The sequence below is a fragment of the Anoplolepis gracilipes genome, chromosome 13 (genome assembly GCF_047496725.1).
Source record: "Anoplolepis gracilipes chromosome 13, ASM4749672v1, whole genome shotgun sequence".
Lineage (NCBI taxonomy): Eukaryota > Metazoa > Arthropoda > Insecta > Hymenoptera > Formicidae > Anoplolepis > Anoplolepis gracilipes.
Window position 1 is genome coordinate 4,509,664 of NC_132982.1, and position 22,269 is coordinate 4,531,932.

The 22,269-nt window shown below is 29.5% G+C and overlaps 4 protein-coding genes across 8 annotated transcripts; 3 read left to right on the plus strand and 1 right to left on the minus strand.

Moving 5' to 3' along the window:
* Nucleotides 1-279: 279 nt before the first annotated feature.
* LOC140672809 (wee1-like protein kinase 2) lies at nt 280-9,423 on the minus strand. Of its 3 annotated transcripts, none has more exons than XM_072905244.1 (6): nt 9,199-9,423; nt 8,723-8,948; nt 7,232-7,882; nt 5,377-5,701; nt 3,982-4,870; nt 280-3,825 (listed from the first exon to the last, which is right to left on the minus strand). In XM_072905244.1, the coding sequence occupies exons 3-6, from the start codon at nt 7,473-7,475 to the stop codon at nt 3,541-3,543; spliced, it is 1,743 nt and encodes a 580-aa protein (XP_072761345.1). In that variant the 5' UTR covers nt 7,476-7,882; nt 8,723-8,948; nt 9,199-9,423; the 3' UTR covers nt 280-3,540. The 3 variants fall into 3 exon arrangements, with proteins under 3 accessions (XP_072761345.1, XP_072761343.1, XP_072761344.1); XM_072905242.1 differs by having other exon boundaries at nt 3,982-4,873; XM_072905243.1 differs by having other exon boundaries at nt 3,982-4,873; nt 8,723-8,951.
* Nucleotides 9,424-9,520: 97 nt separating this feature from the next.
* LOC140672811 (prenylated Rab acceptor protein 1-like) lies at nt 9,521-11,287 on the plus strand. Of its 2 annotated transcripts, none has more exons than XM_072905247.1 (5): nt 9,521-9,668; nt 9,870-10,075; nt 10,403-10,636; nt 10,753-10,952; nt 11,063-11,287. In XM_072905247.1, exons 2-5 carry the CDS (start codon nt 10,008-10,010, stop codon nt 11,167-11,169), a joined length of 609 nt encoding a protein of 202 aa, XP_072761348.1. In that variant the 5' UTR covers nt 9,521-9,668; nt 9,870-10,007; the 3' UTR covers nt 11,170-11,287. The 2 variants fall into 2 exon arrangements, with proteins under 2 accessions (XP_072761348.1, XP_072761349.1); XM_072905248.1 differs by having other exon boundaries at nt 9,536-9,668; nt 10,002-10,075.
* Nucleotides 11,288-11,425: 138 nt separating this feature from the next.
* LOC140672806 (anoctamin-1-like) lies at nt 11,426-18,148 on the plus strand. 2 transcript variants are annotated; one of them, XM_072905239.1, is made up of 11 exons: nt 11,426-12,077; nt 12,550-12,889; nt 13,131-13,256; nt 13,338-13,817; nt 13,956-14,349; nt 14,480-14,712; nt 14,791-14,988; nt 15,229-15,667; nt 15,762-15,967; nt 16,095-16,382; nt 16,568-18,147. In XM_072905239.1, the coding sequence occupies exons 2-11, from the start codon at nt 12,584-12,586 to the stop codon at nt 16,889-16,891; spliced, it is 2,994 nt and encodes a 997-aa protein (XP_072761340.1). In that variant the 5' UTR covers nt 11,426-12,077; nt 12,550-12,583; the 3' UTR covers nt 16,892-18,147. The 2 variants fall into 2 exon arrangements, with proteins under 2 accessions (XP_072761340.1, XP_072761341.1); XM_072905240.1 differs by having other exon boundaries at nt 12,077-12,195; nt 16,568-18,148.
* Nucleotides 18,149-18,484: 336 nt separating this feature from the next.
* On the plus strand, nt 18,485-21,557 carry LOC140672810 (sorting and assembly machinery component 50 homolog). Its single transcript, XM_072905246.1, has 8 exons — nt 18,485-18,705; nt 18,928-19,011; nt 19,142-19,225; nt 19,298-19,516; nt 19,699-19,913; nt 19,987-20,359; nt 20,546-20,840; nt 21,094-21,557. Exons 1-8 carry the CDS (start codon nt 18,685-18,687, stop codon nt 21,276-21,278), a joined length of 1,476 nt encoding a protein of 491 aa, XP_072761347.1. The 5' UTR covers nt 18,485-18,684; the 3' UTR covers nt 21,279-21,557.
* Nucleotides 21,558-22,269: the final 712 nt, after the last annotated feature.

Here is a 22,269-nt window from a genome sequence, read left to right on the forward strand (position 1 = left end):
AAAAAATACGAGAAAATTCAACGACAAGTGAAAAAATGCAAACCATACAACATTAACAAGTTTCAAAAATCACAGTATATGCTAATGTAATATTGAAATTAAGTGAACCACACTAAGACTTGTAGATATTTATATAAATTCCTACAAATTAATTTCATTAATTATAATTGTATTCGAGGTAGCACTTTTGCCAATGCTCATTGAAATTATCCAAATTAATATTTAGATTATTTCAAAGCGCAAAGTATTATCCTTGGTTTGTGATTACATGATAGAAATTTTAAAAGTGAAAAATATAACAGCCTGTTTATTATCATAATAATAACAATAATAATAATAATAATAATAATTAGAAGGATATTATACGCATGCCCATCTTAGGATCAGATGTCACAAGGTGAACCTGACAGGAGCAAAAAAACCAAAGAATTAATATAAATAATATAATTAATAATATTAAATGTATCAATCAAACAATTTACATTTAAACACGGTGAACGAGCATGTACATATCTAGTTTAAGGTCCACCCTATTCTTGGCACGTATCTATTTCGGCACTTGCTTCCTTTCTTATAAAGATATTCACATATCTTTACATAAAGTTATACATAAGTGACATAATACTATACATAATTTATATAATGCTATACATAATTTACATAACACGCTATACATAACTATTTTTTATAATTATAATAGCGGCTTATAAAATTAGACACAAAATTAAACTGTCTAAAATGCGATTACTCTCACAAAGTTTCTTCTCACATGTGTCAATCACATTCGCGCCCGCGCACGCGATAAATGAGAGCAAGATTCAGCGAATCTTGTCATCACGTCAAAAGAAAAAAAGAAAAGAAAAGAAAAATGTATTATAAACTAATGAGAAATATACAAAAATAGGTGAAATATGTCAGATCTATTCATTATAACCAGTAATGTGCATAAACTACAAAAAAAATTGATTCGCATGTACGCTCAGTAGAATTAATAAAACTCGCAAGATCTTATGACACAAGCTTAAGATATGCGATTTATCGGATTTTTTTCTTTTAATCTTTTTTTTACGAGCATAAAATAATAAATTTATAGTAAAAGTTATATAGAATGTTACAATAAGAAAATATTAAACTATAAAATGATACAAATTTCAATAAGTTAACTTGTATTATCTCATCAATTAATTTAATCAAACTATTACATCAATTGATAAATTTACATCATATTCATCATTCATCATATTATTAATTTGTATTGTTTTATAAGAACAAGTTAAAAGTTTAAAGTTTAATAAACACTTATTATCAATTGGTATGCATGCAAAGAATATGAAAGAAAAATATACATTGATGCAAATACTATTACCTTATTACAATTTTACAATTAAAAAGCAAAAGTTATGTATTGATCTCTATTGCTTAGCAATGATGATTATGCTTAATAAATATTTGATTTCTTTTTAAGATCCCACTCTTAAAAAAAATCTCTCACGTATAGTTAATTATATATGTATAATATATAATTGTATAATCAATCATTTCATGCTCGCAAAAAAAAAAGAAAAAAAAAGATATCGGTAAGTCGCATTTCTTTTTGTTAAAAGCAAAGAAATTTGAAGTAATGACACTTCAGCATATCTTAGCATAACTTAGTGAATGACAAAGTAATGTTTACAAATCAATATGTAATAAATTGTAAAGGTAACATTTTCTTTGGAAAATCGTGATTCTGCAAAATGAGTTTCAGTATATCACTTGAGCAACATAAACAATTATTATGCCTGTTATTTGTGGTTGTGCTCATCACAAAATAAAGACTTTAATAAAAGAATTAATGGCGCAAAATATGATTGTAAAAATATAAAAACTAGTAATTTTTCATTTATAATTAGAGAAATGTAACTTATATGTAAATAATATCTAATATCTGTATGTGTGTGTCACAGCACATTTCAAAAACTTGTAAAAATTTTGTGATAGATACCAATTGAAAACTGAAAACTAAAATAAAAAAAAAAAAAAACTAAAAAAAAAAAATTTTTATCTTTTTTTTCAGTTATATGTACTAATTATAGTACCTATCTATTAATGTTAGACAAATTAAGAAAAAACATAGTTTATTATATATATATATATTTATGTGTGTGTATATGTATACATATATATACAAACACACACACACACACACACATACACATATATATATACATATATATGTATATATGAATGATTAATGATAAAAATGTTTAATATCTGACCAGAAATACGAATTTTTGAGAGTCTATATTGTGAAAGATAAGCTTATTAAAAAAATATCAAAGAATTTAAACAATTTTGTATTTTTTGTTATTAATGAAAACGTCATACTAGAGAGTATCAAATGTTATGTTTGTGATCTTATAAACTAGTTATTATTCTACTCAACTAGCAGAATTAGAGATACTTTTTTGGAATCAAATAGAAGTAAAATTATTTGATGAAATCATTTTGCAGTCGCAATCAGTAAAAGTAGTTAATTATTGTATCTCGTTTGAAATGCTGATAAAAACAAACATTAATTTTGTATTATAGTAGAGTATAAGCAGCATAGCGATATAGCGGCAAATAATTCGCTAATACATTTTACATGGCTTTTTATAATTAGTCTCTTCTGTTTGTAATAGAAAACTATGAATCATATTCATGTAGAAATATTTTTTCTCTATATGTTATAAATTTTATACAGTCAAAATAATAATTTGAATTATGTCATAATGCGTGCAAGATCATTTATAAATGATGTTAATAAAAGGCACTTATAGTTAGTAAGTAATAAACAGTACATTATATAAAATGTTGTGTTGTAATAGAAATATATATTTGTCAACCTGAGATTTCGCGCTATTTATATGCTTAAGTTACGTCTTAAAAAGATAAAGAATAGATAAAGATTTTTTTGGCAATACAAAAAAGCAATAATATCCTTTGTTACCTCCCTCGCTATTTACCAATTGATATTATTGCTTTTTTTTAATTTTTCAGAATAAATTTTAATGCACTTTTTCTTCTCTTTTCTCTGAGCACATGCAAAATGAAATTAAATAATTTTGAAACATGTCGAATGCTGAAAGTATATGCCGACAGTATACAATTGGTACACCATATATATGTAGAATATAAAACTATTATTATTAACAAGGAAAAAGTTTCAATCAGCCTTCAATCAATTAAGACTCAACTGACTACAATTTCAATGAGAAGAAGACTGCAGTTTATATCACGTTTGCGACATTCATGAGAAAAATCTAACGGAACTATGAACATGATTATAACTAAACCGTTAAACGCGACATTTTCGAGTGTCACTGATAATTACGACTTACAATATTGCGACAGTATCATAGTTTGTAACAATATTAAACGAGAAGAAATGTGCATAGGTAATGCTGAGCAATGAAGCCAAAATTTTTCACTATTTAAACACACGCTTTACGTAATGATACTCTTCTGTTATATACAAGTGCTGCCCGTTATAGCACATACATATACAATTTAACAACACTATATAGCGCTGTTACTACGATTTATCTTTTTGCCTATGACGCGAGGTCGCACATTAATCGGTCGCAATTGTTTGTCGCATTTATCAGTAACATTCGGCGCGATATTCTTCAGAAATATCGCCGCATCTTTTAATCGCTTTGTTAAAATCTCATTTTTTAATTTCTCCAAACTTAATTCCCTCCGCAATTGTGCTTTAGTTTTATTACCGAGCGGAAGTAAAACTCTGTGCTGTGTTAAACAAGTTGCCGATGGTCTTATCTGCGGATCGGGATGGGTCATTAACTGCAAGTAACGCAAAACAATAATCAGTAATAAAACAAATGAAAAAAATACAATATATATATATATATATATATATATATATATATATATATATACATATATACACCCTGTTAAATTTATAAAACTTTAAAGATAAAATTAGAAATAAAATTGTACCTTCAATAAATTGTTAAGATCGCGTCCATAATGTGGTAAATCTGGTACATTTCCTTCTCGCAACCTATGCCATTCGAGCCCGTTCTTCGGCATGGATCCAGCGCCACCCGCTTCGTAAACAGTTAATCCTAAAGCGAAGATATCGGCCTTTGGTAAGTGACTGTACTCATCCTGTAGGACCTCTAATGGCAAGTATCTGCAATCGCCCTCCTCCACATGCGGATTGTTGATGGAAGTAACATGGCCAAGGTCGCCAATCTTATACGTGATCTCGTCGACAGCTTCATCCTCGTCGAAACCGTCGTCGGTGGAATCATAATTACTCGATGGCAATATTCCCTCTCTGGAGATGAATATATTCGCGGGTTTAATGTCCATATGCACCAGCTGCATACTGTGTATGTACTTTAGGCCCTCGGCTACATGTAGCAGCAGCTGGCGCATCTCCGCCTTGCTAAATTGCTTGTTCTCTTTCTGAAGATTAGCGATTGCATCCGCGAGACTGCCACCATTGCAGTATTCGTTCTGGATGATCATATGACTGTCCTCCGCCCAAGCGGAATAGTAGCGCACCACGTGTTGATGCTTGCCTAGCACGGCGTGAGCGTATACCTCATTCAGTGCGCTAGATTCGTTGACAAAACCCGCGATCGGTTTTCTGCTTCTTTTGACGGCATATGTACACCCGTCCAGCCGATTAATGCACTTGTACACAGAGCCAAACGTGCCGCTTCCAATCAAACCGAGTTCGTGAAATTCTTTGTGGTATCGCGATATATTTGAATCTTGCAGTGCCACACGTTTTGTCGCGTGCTCGTATTCGTTGTCCGAATCCTCAGAATCGGCTAGATCAAACTTTGGTTTTAGCATGTCCGGTGAGCTACCACTACTACTATTCAAAAAAAAAAAAAAAGAAAAAGAGAACTGATATATATACACTGTTATATTTTTATTTATTTAAGACATAATTCTAAATTAATTTTTCTTTATAACAAAAATTTTAAAATATTCTCATATTCTAAATCTTAAATTTTATCTTCATAGATGCATAATCATATATAATATAATGGGAATATTCATTCCACAGTCTTTGAATAGTAAATGCAAATTCTTTTAATTTTACTTTGTTGCCAGACATTATGATTAATTGAGATTATAAATTATATAGAAAAAAATAATAATTAATAAATAATAAATTAAAAAATAATCAATAAATAATAATTACATGCAAAATTCAAAAGAATTTCTTTAAGTTTCTACTTGACAATATAAAAATTTGTAATTTGGATTATTAAAGCCTCTGTTAATATTTTTTTTATTCTTTATATATTTTATTAAAAATTGTATAACATTAAGATTTAAAAATAAAATAAAATATACAGTCACAGTACTTACCCGTTAAGACTACGTTTGGATCTGCTTCTTTTCTTTGCTGTTATTAACATGCCAGTAGGTGTAAATGGATTTACATTTGCCACAGGTTTGTCAGACTTATTTTGATAACCAGGACTTATTTTAGAAGGTCTAGGTTTATCTAGAGAAAAGAGTCTGGTACATTTAGATGGAAACGGAGTCTGCATCACTGTACTCTTCTCTATCATAGTTTTAGGAGTAGTAGGTGAATCAAATAAGCGTAAGGCCCTAACACATTTGTAGGGTGGACTACATGTCTTCTCAGAACCATCGTCTCTAACAACAGAAATCTTGATGGCTGGCGTACCTATAATTACATAAACATTTATCTAACATAAATCTTCAAGGTCATAAAAATGCTTTATATACAAATGAATATAAAATTAGGAATTACATTTTCACAAAATAACATTATTTATTTTGTAATATGCAATTCAATATATAATTTACTTATAGATATACAAGTGATATGTATCTTCAATAACAAAATATAATGCATGTATATACATTACATTTATATGTTGCAAAATATACAGGTAATAGGATAAAATATACAGGTTTTCAATTTAGAATATAAAAAATCTTAACAAAGTCTACATCTAGTGTTTCTTTTCTTTCTTAAAGCATAATTATTTAAGTGATTAATAAAAAACTTTGTTCTGTTAGCTATATTTAAATTAATATGTAAATATATATATATATATATATATATATATATATATATATACACATATACATATATAAATATAAATTTTTAATAAAAAGCCTATATATTTGTAATTGTGTAATCATCAGTACACAGATTTTATGTTACTGATGTTGCAATTCTGATCTAATTTAAAATACAATTATAATAATGTTTAATTTATGAATGTATAATTTTATTTTTAAAAAAGACAAGCTTATTAATTATCTTATAAAAAAATAACTATGCATGATGCAAAAATATTGTCAAAATGTATTGATATCAATTATTTCACACCATGCATTATACATTGTGATATTCTTATACATGCAATACTCTTCAGAAGCTATGCAAAAATATAAACCTCTCATGTTGATATCTACAAAGGTCATATATTAATAAGTAAATTTTAGTATGGATTGATTATAATTTCTTGAATTGTGTCATTTATATTCAAGTAGATATAAAATAAAGATAGACCTAATTCGCAGAAAATACTACATTAATATATATTTATTGAAATTTACCAGTACATATAAATATCAACACAAAATGTTTACATTTTGTATAGATTCTAAGAAACATTATAAACACAATAGCAATGTGGTCTTATCATATTACTATACAAGCGTATAAGTTTGAATAAGTGCTACAATATTGTATTTAAAATATTAATAACGAAAGTTGTATGGATTTATATAAAATAAAAATATTTAAGAGAATAAAATCTTCTACAATTAAAAATTCTTTTGTCAATAATAAAATTGATATAGACTGCAACTACACAATGCACATTTCAAACGATAGGATTATCTTAAAAAACAATTTATTAATTGTTATAATCGATAGAGAGGAAAAAATTCTTGTAGATAATACAAATTTGTTTTTATGCAAAATTCAAAGTGTAACTTTTAGCATGTATATTTAAATGTCTCTTTATTTTCCTTTTCTTTATTAAAATAGTAAATATGTGAATTAAGAATGCAAAAATTTGCAACTTTAATTTTTACAAAAGTAAAGCCAGAGAATATAACTCACACGTGAAAATTTAATTCGTAAACAAATAACAGACAATAATATTGCACAAAAAGTTGCACATGCGACGTAGAGAATAGGGACGCCTAAGGCAGCCCCGAAGGAACCAATTCTAACCTTTCGAAGGAGAAATCCTGTTATTATTAGTCGACTGATTCTCAGTGCAATCCATCGTCTCGAAGAGCTTACGCGGCTGCAACGGGGGCGGCGTGCCGAAGTCGTCCGTGGAGGAATTGCCGACATCGCAGTCGGAATTATTGTCGAGACGGCAGCTCCAGCTCAGCTCTTCGTTCTGCATGTTGCACGCGTCGTAGTGCAGCTTCTGCGTGGCCGTGGCCTTCATCGCGACGCGCGGAATCATGTCACAAAATCGCGCACACGCCGATGAAGGGGTTTCTCGCGCGGTGAAACGCTACCCCCGTAAAAAAAAAGCCACCCGCGATTGTCGCGAGGAAATGAAAAAAAAAAAAAGAAAAAAAATAAAATAGATCACTCCACGTTGTCAGAGAGCCTCACCGCACTCATTCAAACTGCGACCATGAAACCACGCTCCATGCGTTCGTTATAGTCGCCGGTGGTCGGTGGTGGAGCATGGCATTGCAACCAATCAGCTTGCGGCTTACATAACTACCGGCCGTGTAACGCGTGCGCCCATTGGCTTTCAGTCCGCTCACAATGCGATGCCGTCATCTGCTCCTACTTCGCCGCTACCGGTCATATGTGTGTGTGTGTGTGTGTATTTCGAAAATTCACACTTTCTTGTAAATCCTGGCGAGAGTATTGAGGAAAAAAAATAAACAGAGATTATTTTTTGCTGACAGTCCTTCGTTTCTCTAACACTTAATTTATTCCGAATAATGTATCTTTAGACTACATCTTGAACTCTCCGTCATTGTTTCTCGAATATGCGCAACAACGTGCGCCAAATATTGCCGAAAAGTTCAGTATTTGGTATTTAAATTATTGTCTATTCGTAAAACGATTCTTGTATTACGATATATTACTAATAATATTAAGATATGCCACTTGTTTTTATGCAATAATGTCCTTTACATGTTTTTTATATTTTTTGTACGCGGTATTATTAATAGAATTGCTTTTATGGGATATATATTATTCATAAAAACTATTAATACATAAAAAAATATAATAGAAGGAAAAAAAAAAACATTCAGGCATTGGGAAATATTTTGTAAACAAATCTAAATCCAGATCTCCAGTTAGAATAAAATCTAATTTGTCATCGCCAATTACTCGATATAATTTACCACTAATATATTAATTATTAATCGTTAACAAAATGTACATTCTTCATAAATATTTTTAAATATATGTTAAATACGATTTATCGAAGATACAATAGCGATAAAAATATATGAAATAGACATATTATTACCCGAGTATCATCGATGATAAATATTATATATATATGTGTATATCGCAGCAGCTGTTTAAGGCAAGAACGAACACCTGCCGTAGACTATTTCATCTCTTTGCGTTCGCCTCGAGTCAGAATAAGACTGAGGCTACGATGGGCGGATAATTTCGCCAGGTAAGAAAAAAGAAACTAATGATGGATATTTACGGTATGTACCCCGATATACGTACCCCGTGCGGTTCATGCGTGGGAGTAATTTTCCTTTTTTCCCGAACAAAGAACGCGTGTTTTACACTACGTAAAGAACTTTCGTCGAGCAGTGAACAGCTGCAATCTGGCTAGCGTGCAAGCGAGTCGAAAAAGGCCGAAGACAGGACCGAGAGCGATGGAGATCTCTCTTTTGTCGTCCCTTCTCTTTCTCTCTCTCTTTCTCTCTCGTTCTTTTTGTGTCTCTTTCTTCTTGGTAGAAATAACAGAAATGTAAGATGTGAAAAAGATAAACAGATTTAATATACAATTTTGTTTCTACATATATGTTATGTGCAATACATGAGATCATCGAAAATGTTATTTTTTGCTAAATTTCAGTAAAATCTCTCTTTTATTCTTTCTAATCGAGTACGTAATAATTATCATATTGTTATAAATCTGTTTTCTAAAAATTGTATTTTATTTTATAATAAAACTTAAATAGTTTCTTTCATACCCTTCATATACAAGCTTTCAATTGATACACAAAGACTGATTCATCATCCCTCGCTATATATATATACGCATGAATTGCGTCGTTTTTCTCGGGATGAACGATCTGACAATAAGAGATCTGACACGTAGTCGAGAGCTGAGATGACCTCGATCAAGGATGACACGATATTTCTGTTACAAGTCCTTTGCGTCTTACGCCGATACAGCTGATATCGTGTCCTTGAAATTTCAGGAGGCCGGTTTGAAAATCATTCTGGAATAGTCGAGAAGTGCATCCCTCACCTACCATCTACCAATGCAGGCGATAACTTATCGCCTGCATTATCGACGACAGGTATTGAGAGTTACAAAATTTCAATCGGTAATTTCGCATCGAATATCAGGATGCGAGTATGATGTATGATCTGTCTTTATAGTGACTTTCGGAGATAAATTCTGTTTGATATTGGATATTTTTTACGAATTATTTCGGTGAGTTTTTATCGAGCTTTCATAAATAAAGAAATTCTTTTAGCGAATGGATATATAATTTGGCCTGATGAGAATGGACAATGACAGATAAAGGCCGAAAGTGTCAATCCAGCTAAAGGTCAAATTATTCATTCTACACGCAATTTTTTTGTACTTTCTATTTGTATTTAAAACAAAATATATATCCACATTTTTTGGTAGAAAAGAGAAAATACAAGACGCGAAGAGAGAGTGTAAATAAAGAGAAAAAATTGCTAGACTAAAGAAGTGGAAGACGGCTCTAAACGCAGTAGTGTTCGAACGAGTAACGAGAATTGTCTGTATTTTTCATAGGAAATAATGGCGAATGTAGAGATTACGATGGGAGATATACAAATATCGCCAGAGAAGCGCAAAGTTACGAATGGGTAATTATTTCCATACGCAACTTTTTTGATTTGATATAATTTAATCTAATCTGTAAGCAAATATCACAGTATGCATTAGCGTAGCATGTCAGAACATTGTTGTTTACTTGCTTACTATGTTTATTAATTGTAATATGGAAATAATGTATTACGAGCTTATGTTACGATTTTAATGTTAGATAACCTATCAAAAACAAAACATATATATATATATATATATATATATATATATATATATATATAATCAAGTAATAAGAGCCCATTGCTGTCTGATGCAATTTATTGTTATATATTGTAACCAATTTCTTTGTTTGTATCATTTTATAGATTTGAATTTCTTCAATTACCTCAACTACCACTTGGTCAAATAGGTTATCCTCAAGCTCATGATTGGATTGAACGTAGGAAAGCCAATATTCGTCCATGGTCATTATTTCTAAACACAAATAATATCAGACCACCTTCTAATATAACGAGATTGAGTAAACGACTTGTAAAGAATATTGAATATTTCCAGAGCAATTATCTATTTGTGTTTATTGGACTAGTCATATATTGTTTGTAAGAGATATTTTCATTTTATACTAATTTTTAAAAATATGAGATATAATAAGTATATAACTATTAATTATTTATGGATATCCCTGATATCACTATAATTAAATATATAATTTTAGAATCACCTCACCTCTATTATTGCTGACAGTTGTTGCCTTCCTTGGAATATGTTATAAACTCTCTCAGCGACATTCAAAACAAGAATTAACAATATTAAATCACAAACTGACATTAGTACAAATATATTCTTTAGTTGCAATTTGTTCATTGCCTGTGTTTTTTCTGATTGGTGCACATGCAGATGTATTTTGGGTACTTGGTAAGTCAGTGATTAGATCTTTAAAATATAGTTTTATATATATATAAAATAAAAAACAACATATATGAATAGGCACAAAAATATATACATATATATGGATTTTTTTTCAGGAGTTTCTTGGTTTTTGATAACACTGCATGCTGCCTTTTATAATATCGACACAATATTGTATCAAGCAGAGGAAGAACTCAATACATTAGTTATGGAAGAAGTATGACACAATTAATTTTTTATTAAAAAAGAATAAAATAATTTACCTATATTGATATTAAAAATATATGTATAAAGTAATAGGCACAGTTGATGAATAGAATATACTATAATTGCACAAAAAAGGAGTTATTGTTTTTCTCATAAAATTTAATAATACATTTTTTATTAAATTTGTAAAAATTGTTATGTAAGAGATATAAAATACTACATAATTTAGTAAACTGATAAAAATTAATAAAAATAAAACTTTATATATAGATTTTAAATAAAGTTTTAATTTACAAAATAAAATTGTAGTTAAACAAAGTGGAGAATAAGCAATTTAAATGGAATATTTATCTCTGATAGCATAGTATCTCCGCGGAAATTTTACTTCCGATTAGAGCCAGTTATTTTCATTGTGATTGTATATATGTAGGATATCTAATTTACTTGTTAATTAGTCACGATTAGAGTGCTCACGCTAATTATTAATTTTTTAAATAATACATTTTGTAAATTATATATTAAAAAAGAGAAAAAGGATATATTTTATTTGCCGAAATTGAATAGAATTAAAGTAAACTTGTGACATATTCATATATATTTTCCGCTCCTGGGATCACTGATACTGTACCGATCCTAACAAATCTCTAAAAGGAAACTTGTGACGTATAGTTATAATCTGGAATGTGACGCGACATCGAACATGTTAATATGGTTCAAAGTATGAGTACATACGAGTACGAGTCACGTAGCAAAAACTAATAATATGTAATTCTAAAATCCGATTTACTTATATTTATAATACTGATATAATTGTGTCATATATATATAATAAAAATAATTGGACAAAGAGAAACGATCGAAACGCTCTTCCAAAAAATAAAGGTGCCAGAATCATTCGATGAATGGGTGCGACAAAAGTATCAGGTAAGGCTATGGTACTATCTCTGTAATAACATTGTTAATAAAGAAAAAAAAAAAGCAAAGAGCATAATATTTTTAAACAATGGGCTATTTAGCAAGCTTGTGCAGTTGTTGTCTTTTTGTGAGTATAATTTTTAAAGCATGTTGCATTTTTTTGGTTAGCTTTCGACTGCAAAAAAGCGTATTCTGATTTATTTATAATTTATGACCCTACTTTTTTCCGCATTATATTCATATAAAATCCGTATAAAAAATTTGAAAAAAATGAAGATTATACTGTAAAAATCAGTAAAAATATGAAAATGTTTTGATTACAAATTTTCACCTGTTGCAATTCCATTATTTTGGAATATTAACTTTAATATATATGTGAGATGGAAATTTCTTGTCATGCTTTTTGATTATGTAATACTTTGAAACTTTAAGCTATTTTTTTCGGGTTTGCATGATGTACATGTTGTTTGGTTTAAAAAAGGGATGCTTGAAACTCAATGAGCTCTCATTGAAAAATGGAAGAAGATGATGAAGAGGTTTCTCTTACATGCATACAACGACGAACAAGCAGTATTCCTGGATTAAGTATATATCAATCAGTACAAAACAGCCTAAATCAAGGTTCGGAGCAAACATTGTATCAAAGTATTCGTAATACTTTGTACGAAGACGCAATAAGCATGAACAGTATGCACAGTGCTGTTTCTCTGGATAATTATCAACCTTCAGATGATTCTTCCACTATAAATAATGATACAAATGAAACAGTTATAGATAATAGCTGTACAGACACAAGAAATAGTATACATGACTCAAGATTGGTAAGAATAAATTTTTTTTTACATTTTACTATCTATAGATGTTGTTTTTGATTTATTATTTGAAGTATAATTGCAAATTGTTTATGGCAATACTTATTTTAACAAATACTATTAAATTGCTTATATAACTAATTCTGTAATTGTAATTAAAGATTGTTGTGATTGAATTTGACTACTATATATTTTACTTTTTTAAAAAATATAAATGTTATTTTTTTTCTAAATATAAATTTTATTTCAGCTTTCTCATTCTGGTACAAAGTATAGTTTATATTTTCGTGATGAAATTCGCTCAATCGACTTTATACTTGTGTGGGATGACTATAATGGAGAAGCGCAAACTTATCGCAATGTTGAACGCAGAAGGGTAAATTTATACCCTATACTACCATTTAAATAACATGTACGTCGATTTTATTACTCATGAAAACTTGTACCATATTTTCAGATATTTGAAATAAATCTGGAAAAAGAAGGGCTGGATCTGGAATATGAACAGGCAGAAACAAATGGCTTGCATTTCATAAAAATTCATGCGCCTAAAGAAGTTCTACGACGATATGCCGAAATATTGAAATTGAGATTGCCGATGAAAGAACTGCCCGGCTGCCAAATGCCTCGAACAAGCAACAATCTTATTATCAAAGAAGTCAATTCGTTTATTCGACGAATTATGCGCAAATATTACGTTGACCCAGTTATTTTTCCGACAATGAAGCAAAACTTCACAGCAGTGTATAGCAGAGATAAAGAATATTTATTTGATCTGAATTCGCCCAATTTTTTCACATCGGCAACTCGATCGCGTATTGTACAGTTTATATTGGATAGAACTAGATTCACAGAAACTAAGGAAGACGATTTCGCATTTGGCATCGAAAGATTGATATCTGAACATGCATATGTCGCAGCGTACCCGCTTCATGATGCAAGTTATATTTTTCAATTTTTAATCGACATTTGTAAATTAAAAGAAATTTATTTTATGGAAATATAAGATATCTTTCTTCCTCTCTCTTTCATATTTAATATATTTTAAATATGTATATTTTTATTGCTTTTACAGGGAAATTTACACACTGCAGACTCAATGCGCTATCTTTTGTACACTGAATGGGCTAGTTTGAGAAAATGTCTTCATTATCAACCTTTGGATTATATTAAAGAATACTTTGGTGTGAAAATTGGACTTTACTTTGCTTGGCTGGGATTCTATACTCATATGCTGATTCCAGCTAGTATCGTCGGTCTCTTATGTTTCATATACAGTTGTGCTACGTTATATGACAATGAACCAAGTGAAGATATTTGTAACCGCAACACTACTATTGAAATGTGTCCATTATGTGATCATTTTTGTGGCTACTGGAATCTCAAGGAGACATGTTTACACGCGAGAATTACTTATTTGTTTGACAATCCTTCAACTGTGTTTTTTTCTATATTTATGTCATTATGGGGTATGTTAAAATTATTAATTTTCTTTCTAATGAATAGTTACTAAATAATTATATATGGCTATATATTTCATTATAAATTCATTAATATTTTCTAACTATACTTTATATAATATAGCATTGTTATTTTTAGCCGCATTGTTCCTTGAATTATGGAAGAAATACTCTGCCGAAATAACCCACAGATGGGATTTGACTGGTTTAGATGCTCAAGAAGAATATCCTAGACCACAGTACTTAGCACGACTTGCTCATATTAAGAAAAAATCTATTAATATTATTACAAATACAGAAGAGCCAAAAGTACCATATTGGAAGATGAGATTTCCTGCCACAATTCTCAGTTTCTCAGTTGTTTTACTTTTGGTAATATTAAATTGTTTTTATTATATATTAAAAAGAATAGTGGAGTAACTTTTTATGTGTATATTATAATATTTATAGATAGCTGTAGCTATGGCTGCTGTGCTTGGGGTAGTCCTATACAGGATGTCTGTTTTAACTGCATTAAGTGTTTATGGGCATCCTATGGTAACCAGTTATGCTATATTGTTTACTACTGCTACTGCTGCAAGCATTAATCTCTGTTGTATCATTTTGTTCAATTGGTTATATGTTTGGCTAGCAGAATATTTGACAGAGGTACTGAAATATTCTCTAAACTATATTTTATTCATTTATTAATGTATCAATTACTGAAAAAAATAATTAAAGTAAAATTATTTTTCACTCTATACTGGTTAATAGAATTTTTAATAGAATGATGAATTATAGTTTTAATTAAAATCTTATTCAAGAAACAAAAAAAGAATATGACTAGAATCTTGAAAATAAAGACTTTTTTATAAATAAAAATTCTACATTTTTTATTACTGTTTTCAGCTTGAACTACTTCGTACTCAAACCGAATTTGATGACAGCTTAACTCTAAAAATTTATCTATTGGAATTTGTAAATTATTATGCTTCTATATTTTATATAGCTTTCTTTAAAGGAAAGTTTGTTGGTTATCCAGGAAATTATAATCGTTTCTTTAATTTTCGACAAGAAGAGTGTGGACCAGGTGGTTGCCTTATGGAATTATGCATCCAACTGAGTATTATCATGATTGGCAAGCAAGCTATGAACACTATCTTGGAAATGCTTTTTCCGTTATTTTATAAATGGATGAATACTTTGAAAGTCCATGTAGGTGCGAAAACATCAAACATGAAAGATGAGAATATGAGATACTCGTCTAGAAAATATTTGCAATGGATCAGAGATTATAAATTAGTTGAATGGGGACCCAGAAGTCTTTTCCCTGAATATTTAGAAATGGGTAAGTATATGAAACAATATATATTATACTAACAAATTGAAAAAAAATAATTAAAATAATATGGATATTTTTTATCTAAAAATTTTGTTTACAGTGCTACAATATGGATTTGTTACAATCTTTGTCGCTGCATTTCCGTTGGCGCCGTTCTTTGCGTTATTGAATAATGTTTTCGAGATGAGATTGGACGCGAAAAAATTGTTAATCATGTACAGAAGACCAGTCGGACAGCGCGTGAGAGATATAGGCATATGGTATCGCATTCTTGATTCCATTTCCAAATTATCTGTTATTACTAACGTAAGTTTAATTTTTTACTGAACAAATTAAAGACATAGAATTTAATAAATGTATTAGACATAAATTAATGATTTTATAATTATCTCAACTATTTTTTAAATAGCACACAATTACTACTGTTTTTTAGGCATTCATCATAGCTTTTACTTCAAACTTTATACCAAGGCTAGTTTATCGCATCACAGTTTCTGATAATTATTCACTGGAAGGTTTTCTGGACCATTCTCTGTCAAAATTTAATACTAGCGATCTGAAAAATGGTACTCAACCTATAGCATCGTTGGGACAAACCCCAGTTGAAATTTGTCGTTATCCAGATTACAGAGAATCACCAGACTCTCCAAACAAGTATAATTACACCATTATGTTCTGGCATATACTAGCGGCTAGATTAGCTTTTATCGTCGTTTTTGAGGTACGGTTTTTTTATTTAAATATATTTTAATGTTTAAATTTTTTATTTGTGCACATTTCACATCTCAATCTATCTTCTTTAATTTAGTAAATGAAGAAAATAGTCGCACATATTTATTAGGCTATTTTATATGCAGCTCCTACTACTAATAATTATTATTGCAATATTTTGTGTACATTTTGTAGAACGTCGTGGCATTCGTAATGATTCTTGTACGATGGTGTATTCCTGATATGAGCCCGAAATTACGCGACAAGATACGTCGCGAAGCGTACATCACAAATGAGATTATTATACATCAAGAGGCATTACGTGCTCTGGAGAGGCCTGAGACTGATGTTGTAGAACCAAGAATCACGCAAACATACGTAGTTGCCAACGAAAGTGCCGACAGATGGAATAGAGTTATGAGAGATTGTCTATCGACTTCCGAACTCGATTTAGAGGTCCATGGGAGTCCTATCTCCCCGGCTAATACAACTCCACGTATTAGCCCTGCTGCAGTCTGACCAAGAAAATTCGTCACATTGATACGAATCTATGCGGGTGTATAAGCATAATTTTTTGAGAACTATTAGATTAGTGCAAAAAATATGTCGTTTTTATCAAATTATAATGATAGGACATATATTATACTTTATTTCTACATAAATAATTTTTATTAATTAAAATAGTCACTATTGTGAGTTTGACACACTTTTTAAAATTTTAGACTAAAGAGATTAAAGAATTTTCTTTTTTGTTGTTACAAAAAGATATATGAATTATTTTTTTATAATAATTATATTACAATATTACTTTATATGAATAGTTTTAAAAGTAAAATATTGTTAATGCAAAAACGACAAATTCTTTGCATCAAGAAATGCTAAAAATATCGTGATTTTCACTAGTCGTGAAATAATTCGTTGAAATTTGACGAAAAAAAAAAAATGTTTGAAAGTATATTTTTAATGGAAGCCACACACAAATTCTAAATACCTCTATCTTCCTAATTATAACAGATGCCATATAAGATGCATGTCCTATATTTTTTATGGCGGAGATAAGAGTCTTTATAAATTTTTTATAAACTTTATTAGAGAATTAAGATTGAATTATTGAAGAGAGAATTGTGATATTGCAATTATCAAAATGAATTTTTCGGAGCGATATTATTATGCAACATGATATATCTATTACTGTTATTGACAGAAAGTTTAAATCTTTAATATCTATATCAGCAACTTTTTTGCAGTCTATATTTTAATATTTTCAGTTATTTTTGTATGTAACAAAAAATTAGATGTGCAATGTATAACAAAAGAGAAAGAGAGAGAATTATGTAGGATGTCTCTAATGATTTACTTTTGGTGAAAATAAAACCAATATGTAGTCCTATCGACTATAATTGTAAGTATGATTAAATAATAAAAAATTATATATTATAAATAAATCATTGGACACACAATGTTGAAGACATCCTATATACATGTATTAGAAATTTATATATATTTAATAACTGATAAGGCTTTTGCGAAGTGATTGTGGAAGCAAAATTATATATATTTGAGTGTGTATCTACACATACACTCATGCATATACATATTTTTGCGTGATAAAAAAATGTGGATTTTTCTGATAAAGACTATGTAAATTATATTTTGAGAAGAATCTCTCTTTAGATTTGTTTAAGTAAGTAATTATATATAAAGCACTATTATGATATTATTTATTAGCTTTTAAAATATCTTGTATATGAGATAAATGATCTTCCAATATCTCGCATTGTTATACTATAAAAATAAACACTTTAAATTTATATATTATCAATTAAATATTTTAAATAAAAGAAAAAGTAATAAAAAGTTATTCTTATACATAAATAACTTATATAAAAATTTTATTATATAATTTTTAATATTATATAAAAATTATATATAAATTTTATGTTTCTTAGAAATATTGATTTTTTTCTAACTACATATTTTTTTATACTATGTATAGTTTTGTCGAATGTTTCAATTATTTTTTCTTTTATACAAAACATTTGTTTTATCTGAAATATCATAAACACAGCGTGTACGAGAGCTACAAATTTATTATTGCGTACTGCATTTTAATATAGTGCTGCGGTCGCTCTGGTGATGGCACTGTTCATGCCGCATGATTTGTGTATGTGTACGTTCGATGTATTTCTTTTTGTATTCAACATTTAAATTGTAAATTTTCCTTTCCATTTTATCATCGCGAAAACGTCATGATATCGATTATGAAATTTTAACGCGGCAATCACGAAAAAAAAGTTTATCGATGAAATAAAATGGGTACTGTTCACGCAAAGGTATGCATATATTTATTATTAGAAGTTACGGCATAACCTAAAAATCTCATGTGATTCTCGGAAATGAGTAATCTCTAATAATATACTGACATGGATAACTTAAATTTTCACCAGAATTTTCGAGAATAACAATTAATATCACAGCAAATTTTACATAATTCACATGTTTCTAATTTCATTAACGAATATGTGTGTGAATATCGAACGGATATTTTTTTTCAGGAACCCCTCCATAATCCTTCAGGCTTAGATCAGTCACCTAAGAATAATGCCAATAAACACGATGAATCATCAATGGGTAACTTTGTATGTTTGCAGTTTATATTAAATTACAATCTAGTATATTTTTATTAAAATTTTGTCTAAATATTTCCATTTTTAATTTTTACACTATTAGATAAAAAATTATGTTAAAATTATTTTTCTTTACTTGCAGCCAACATTTCTCAATGACAAATCTCGGATACATAAGGAAGAAGAAACTGCACAAACAAAACGTATTGTCTTACAGACAGTTAAAGTATGTAAATTATTTAAACAATTACTAAATTTTTAATTCAAGAATTTAAAAAATTGCTTTTTATTATGACAGGCACGAGTCGACAAAATACATGTGGATGGACTTATGCGAACGAAAGACGATATAATCAAGTCACAAGTGAAGGACTTGTTTAAAGCTAAAAATTTCGAGGATGTTATTATACGCGCTTACAAAGTACGAGAGAAATTAGATGCTTTGGGATGCTTCAGACATATCGGAGTTTATATTGACACCAGTCAAGGTCCTGAAGCCACTCCTGATGGTGTAGAAGTGGGTCTCTATAATTACACATTAATTCAACAAACATTAAGTAATTTTCCAGCTTTAAATATATTTTGTTATCTCATTTTGTTATTGCAAACATATTTTGAGAAATGCAGTTTGTATATTATATGTATATCACATGTGAGAATATATATATATTTATAATATTCGGTTGTATTTGCCATTAGGTAACTTTTAAGGTACGTGAAATGAGACGTTTAGTCGGTGGTATTAGCACAATGGTCGGGAACAACGAAGGATCCTTGATTATCGGTGCGAGAGCGCCAAATCTGTTCGGAAGAGCGGAACGTGTTCAAATGGAGTATTCTTATGGTAACAAAAGTTCGATCAACTTCAATATATCTGCCATTAAACCATTTCCTCAGAGCTTATTCAATGCAGTGTGAGTTGGGACATTTGTATCTGTATAATTTTTATGAATTAAATTTGTATTAATTTGGATTAATCTTTTATAGATTAACTGGTACTGTATTTAGCACGACGCACGATTTCCCTTGGTCTGGTTTTAAACAAAATGATAAGGGATTACTTTTCGATATGGAGCTTAATCAAACTGGCACATCTAAACATAACATACAATATGAAGCTGCATTTAGAAACATAACTTGTTCGAAACAAGCGGCCTTTCGTGTTCGGGAACAATGCGGGCCGAATTTGAAATCTGCATTAAGATATATTTGGACAATAGATAAAAGAGACTCGACTATATTTCCTGTTACTGGGAGTCTTTTGCGATTAACAACAGAGATGGCTGGATTAGGTGGTGATATAGGTTTCTTAAAGAACGAACTTACTGTACAAAGTAACTGGTCACCGCACGAGTTTCTTGTGAGTCTTCATTTATCCTACTATTTCTTACAGAGTATTTGTTACTTTGAGAAATTCTATGTCGATTATAAAACAATATGATCAAAAACTTGTAGAGATATGTCAGGATTAATATATAGAAAAATATAAAATAACGGGACAAAGGAGGCGCGATTAATTCTTAGAAAAATGTTTCATCTTTAATAGACATTCCAACTTGGCCTTCAATCCGGACTGTTAAGTGCAATCAGTAATGATATGAAGATAAGCATCGCTGATCATTTCTTCTTGGGTGGTCCGCTGAATGTACGGGGATTCGATATGAGAGGATGTGGACCGCGTTGCAACGGAAATTCCGTGGGCGGCGAGATGTATTGGGCAGCGGCTCTTCACGTATATACGCCGCTTCCATTCAGACCTGGTCATAATGGTTTTGGAAATTTATTTAGGCTACACGGTTTCGTCAATGGTGGCAATCTATCCAACTTCACTTTTACATATAGTAAGAATGATTTGATAATTATATATTGACTCTTGTTTTCACTATGGAAAAAAGCCGAAAGTTTTCATTGGGATGCTTGAAAAAGAGAGAAAATTTATTCATAATTATATGCTCAAATTATCTGTATTTTTATTTGTCTCGATATTTTATTTAGAAAATATTTACTAGCCTCTCATTTTTTAGTTCATTAAATTTCATATTTTTTAATTTATATATATTGAATTATATATTTATATATATTGTAAACTTTCAGAAGACCTCTATAATGAAAACATGAAGATTTTCACAGAGAACGTTCGCTGTACCGTCGGCGGAGGAATCGCAATGAAATTAGGAAACGTTGCCCGCATAGAATTGAATCTAATTGCACCATTGTTGTTCGTGAGGAGTGATGTGCTCCAACAATTTCAATTTGGTATTGGTGTACAGTACCTTTGAACGTCTTGATAGTTTTTATTACATATTGTGTCATCTCTGTATGATGGATTTGGTTGTAAATGAAGGTAGTGGAGATTATATGTGTAAATTTATTTCTGTTCACTTTCGACAGAAAGATTTATGGAATGTAAAATATTCGTAATAAAGTTAAATGGTATCCATTACTTTCGTTGATCTTTATGAGTCCAACGGAAGGATGATTAGTTGAAATCCATTTATCCATATTGCTAAAATTTAAATTGTAATATATTGTGTATTAATAGCCAAAAAATATAAAAATTTAATGTTTTTGATATGAAAACTAACTTATATTGATTGATCAACAATAGAGAGACAACAAGCAATTTATTATTTTAATAATATAAATATGACATTGTTATAATAAAGTTGTGATTTATATATATAATGAAAAATGTTCATATATCACTATTATATAATATGCAGTATTATATATTTCGAATTATCACAAAAAATGAAGGAAAAAGAATTCTAATTATTTTTTACATTTAAAAAATTCGCAGAAAATAATTAGAAATCTTGAGGTGATCGAAATTTTATTTTGACATGTATTTTATTGTAATATTTAAACTTTCGATTTTTTATAAATTTATTTATTTTTTAATTTAACCATGTCATGTTTTATTAAAATTATTATCATGATTTTCATTAACAATCAATTATGACATTGTGAATATTTCTCAAAGTAATATAAGAACAGAATTATTAATAGGAATAAATAAATAAATAAATATATATGCGTGAATGTGACGGAATGGAGAAAACTGGAATACGAATAAGAAGTCAGTGAGAAGGAAAATTAAACTTGACTTTGAATAACTCAAAGGATCAGTATAAAGCATTGAAATAATGAAGGATGATGAAATAACTCGGTGCGGATAGCACTAAACTTTTTTCGATGTAAATATATATTTTGGTAACAAATGCCGAATGTAAATATTCCATCTCTTGTCTCTTTTACACATAATACAAT

Coding starts and splice junctions, on each gene's coding strand:
- LOC140672809 (XM_072905242.1), bottom strand. CDS start 7,475: ATGATTCCGCGCGTCGCGATGAAGGCCACGGCCACGCAGAAGCTGCAC. Junction 4,874..5,376: donor TCCAAACGTAGTCTTAACGG/GTAAGTACTGTG, acceptor TTTTTTGAATAG/TAGTAGTGGTAGCTCACCGG. Junction 3,826..3,981: donor ATCTTAACAATTTATTGAAG/GTACAATTTTAT, acceptor CGTTACTTGCAG/TTAATGACCCATCCCGATCC.
- LOC140672811 (XM_072905247.1), top strand. CDS start 10,008: ATGGCGAATGTAGAGATTACGATGGGAGATATACAAATATCGCCAGAG. Junction 10,637..10,752: donor GGACTAGTCATATATTGTTT/GTAAGAGATATT, acceptor ATATAATTTTAG/AATCACCTCACCTCTATTAT. Junction 10,953..11,062: donor AGATGTATTTTGGGTACTTG/GTAAGTCAGTGA, acceptor ATTTTTTTTCAG/GAGTTTCTTGGTTTTTGATA.
- LOC140672806 (XM_072905239.1), top strand. CDS start 12,584: ATGGAAGAAGATGATGAAGAGGTTTCTCTTACATGCATACAACGACGA. Junction 14,989..15,228: donor TAGCAGAATATTTGACAGAG/GTACTGAAATAT, acceptor TACTGTTTTCAG/CTTGAACTACTTCGTACTCA. Junction 16,383..16,567: donor CTTTTATCGTCGTTTTTGAG/GTACGGTTTTTT, acceptor TACATTTTGTAG/AACGTCGTGGCATTCGTAAT.
- LOC140672810 (XM_072905246.1), top strand. CDS start 18,685: ATGGGTACTGTTCACGCAAAG. Junction 19,012..19,141: donor AATCATCAATGGGTAACTTT/GTATGTTTGCAG, acceptor CTTTACTTGCAG/CCAACATTTCTCAATGACAA. Junction 19,517..19,698: donor CCACTCCTGATGGTGTAGAA/GTGGGTCTCTAT, acceptor ATTTGCCATTAG/GTAACTTTTAAGGTACGTGA.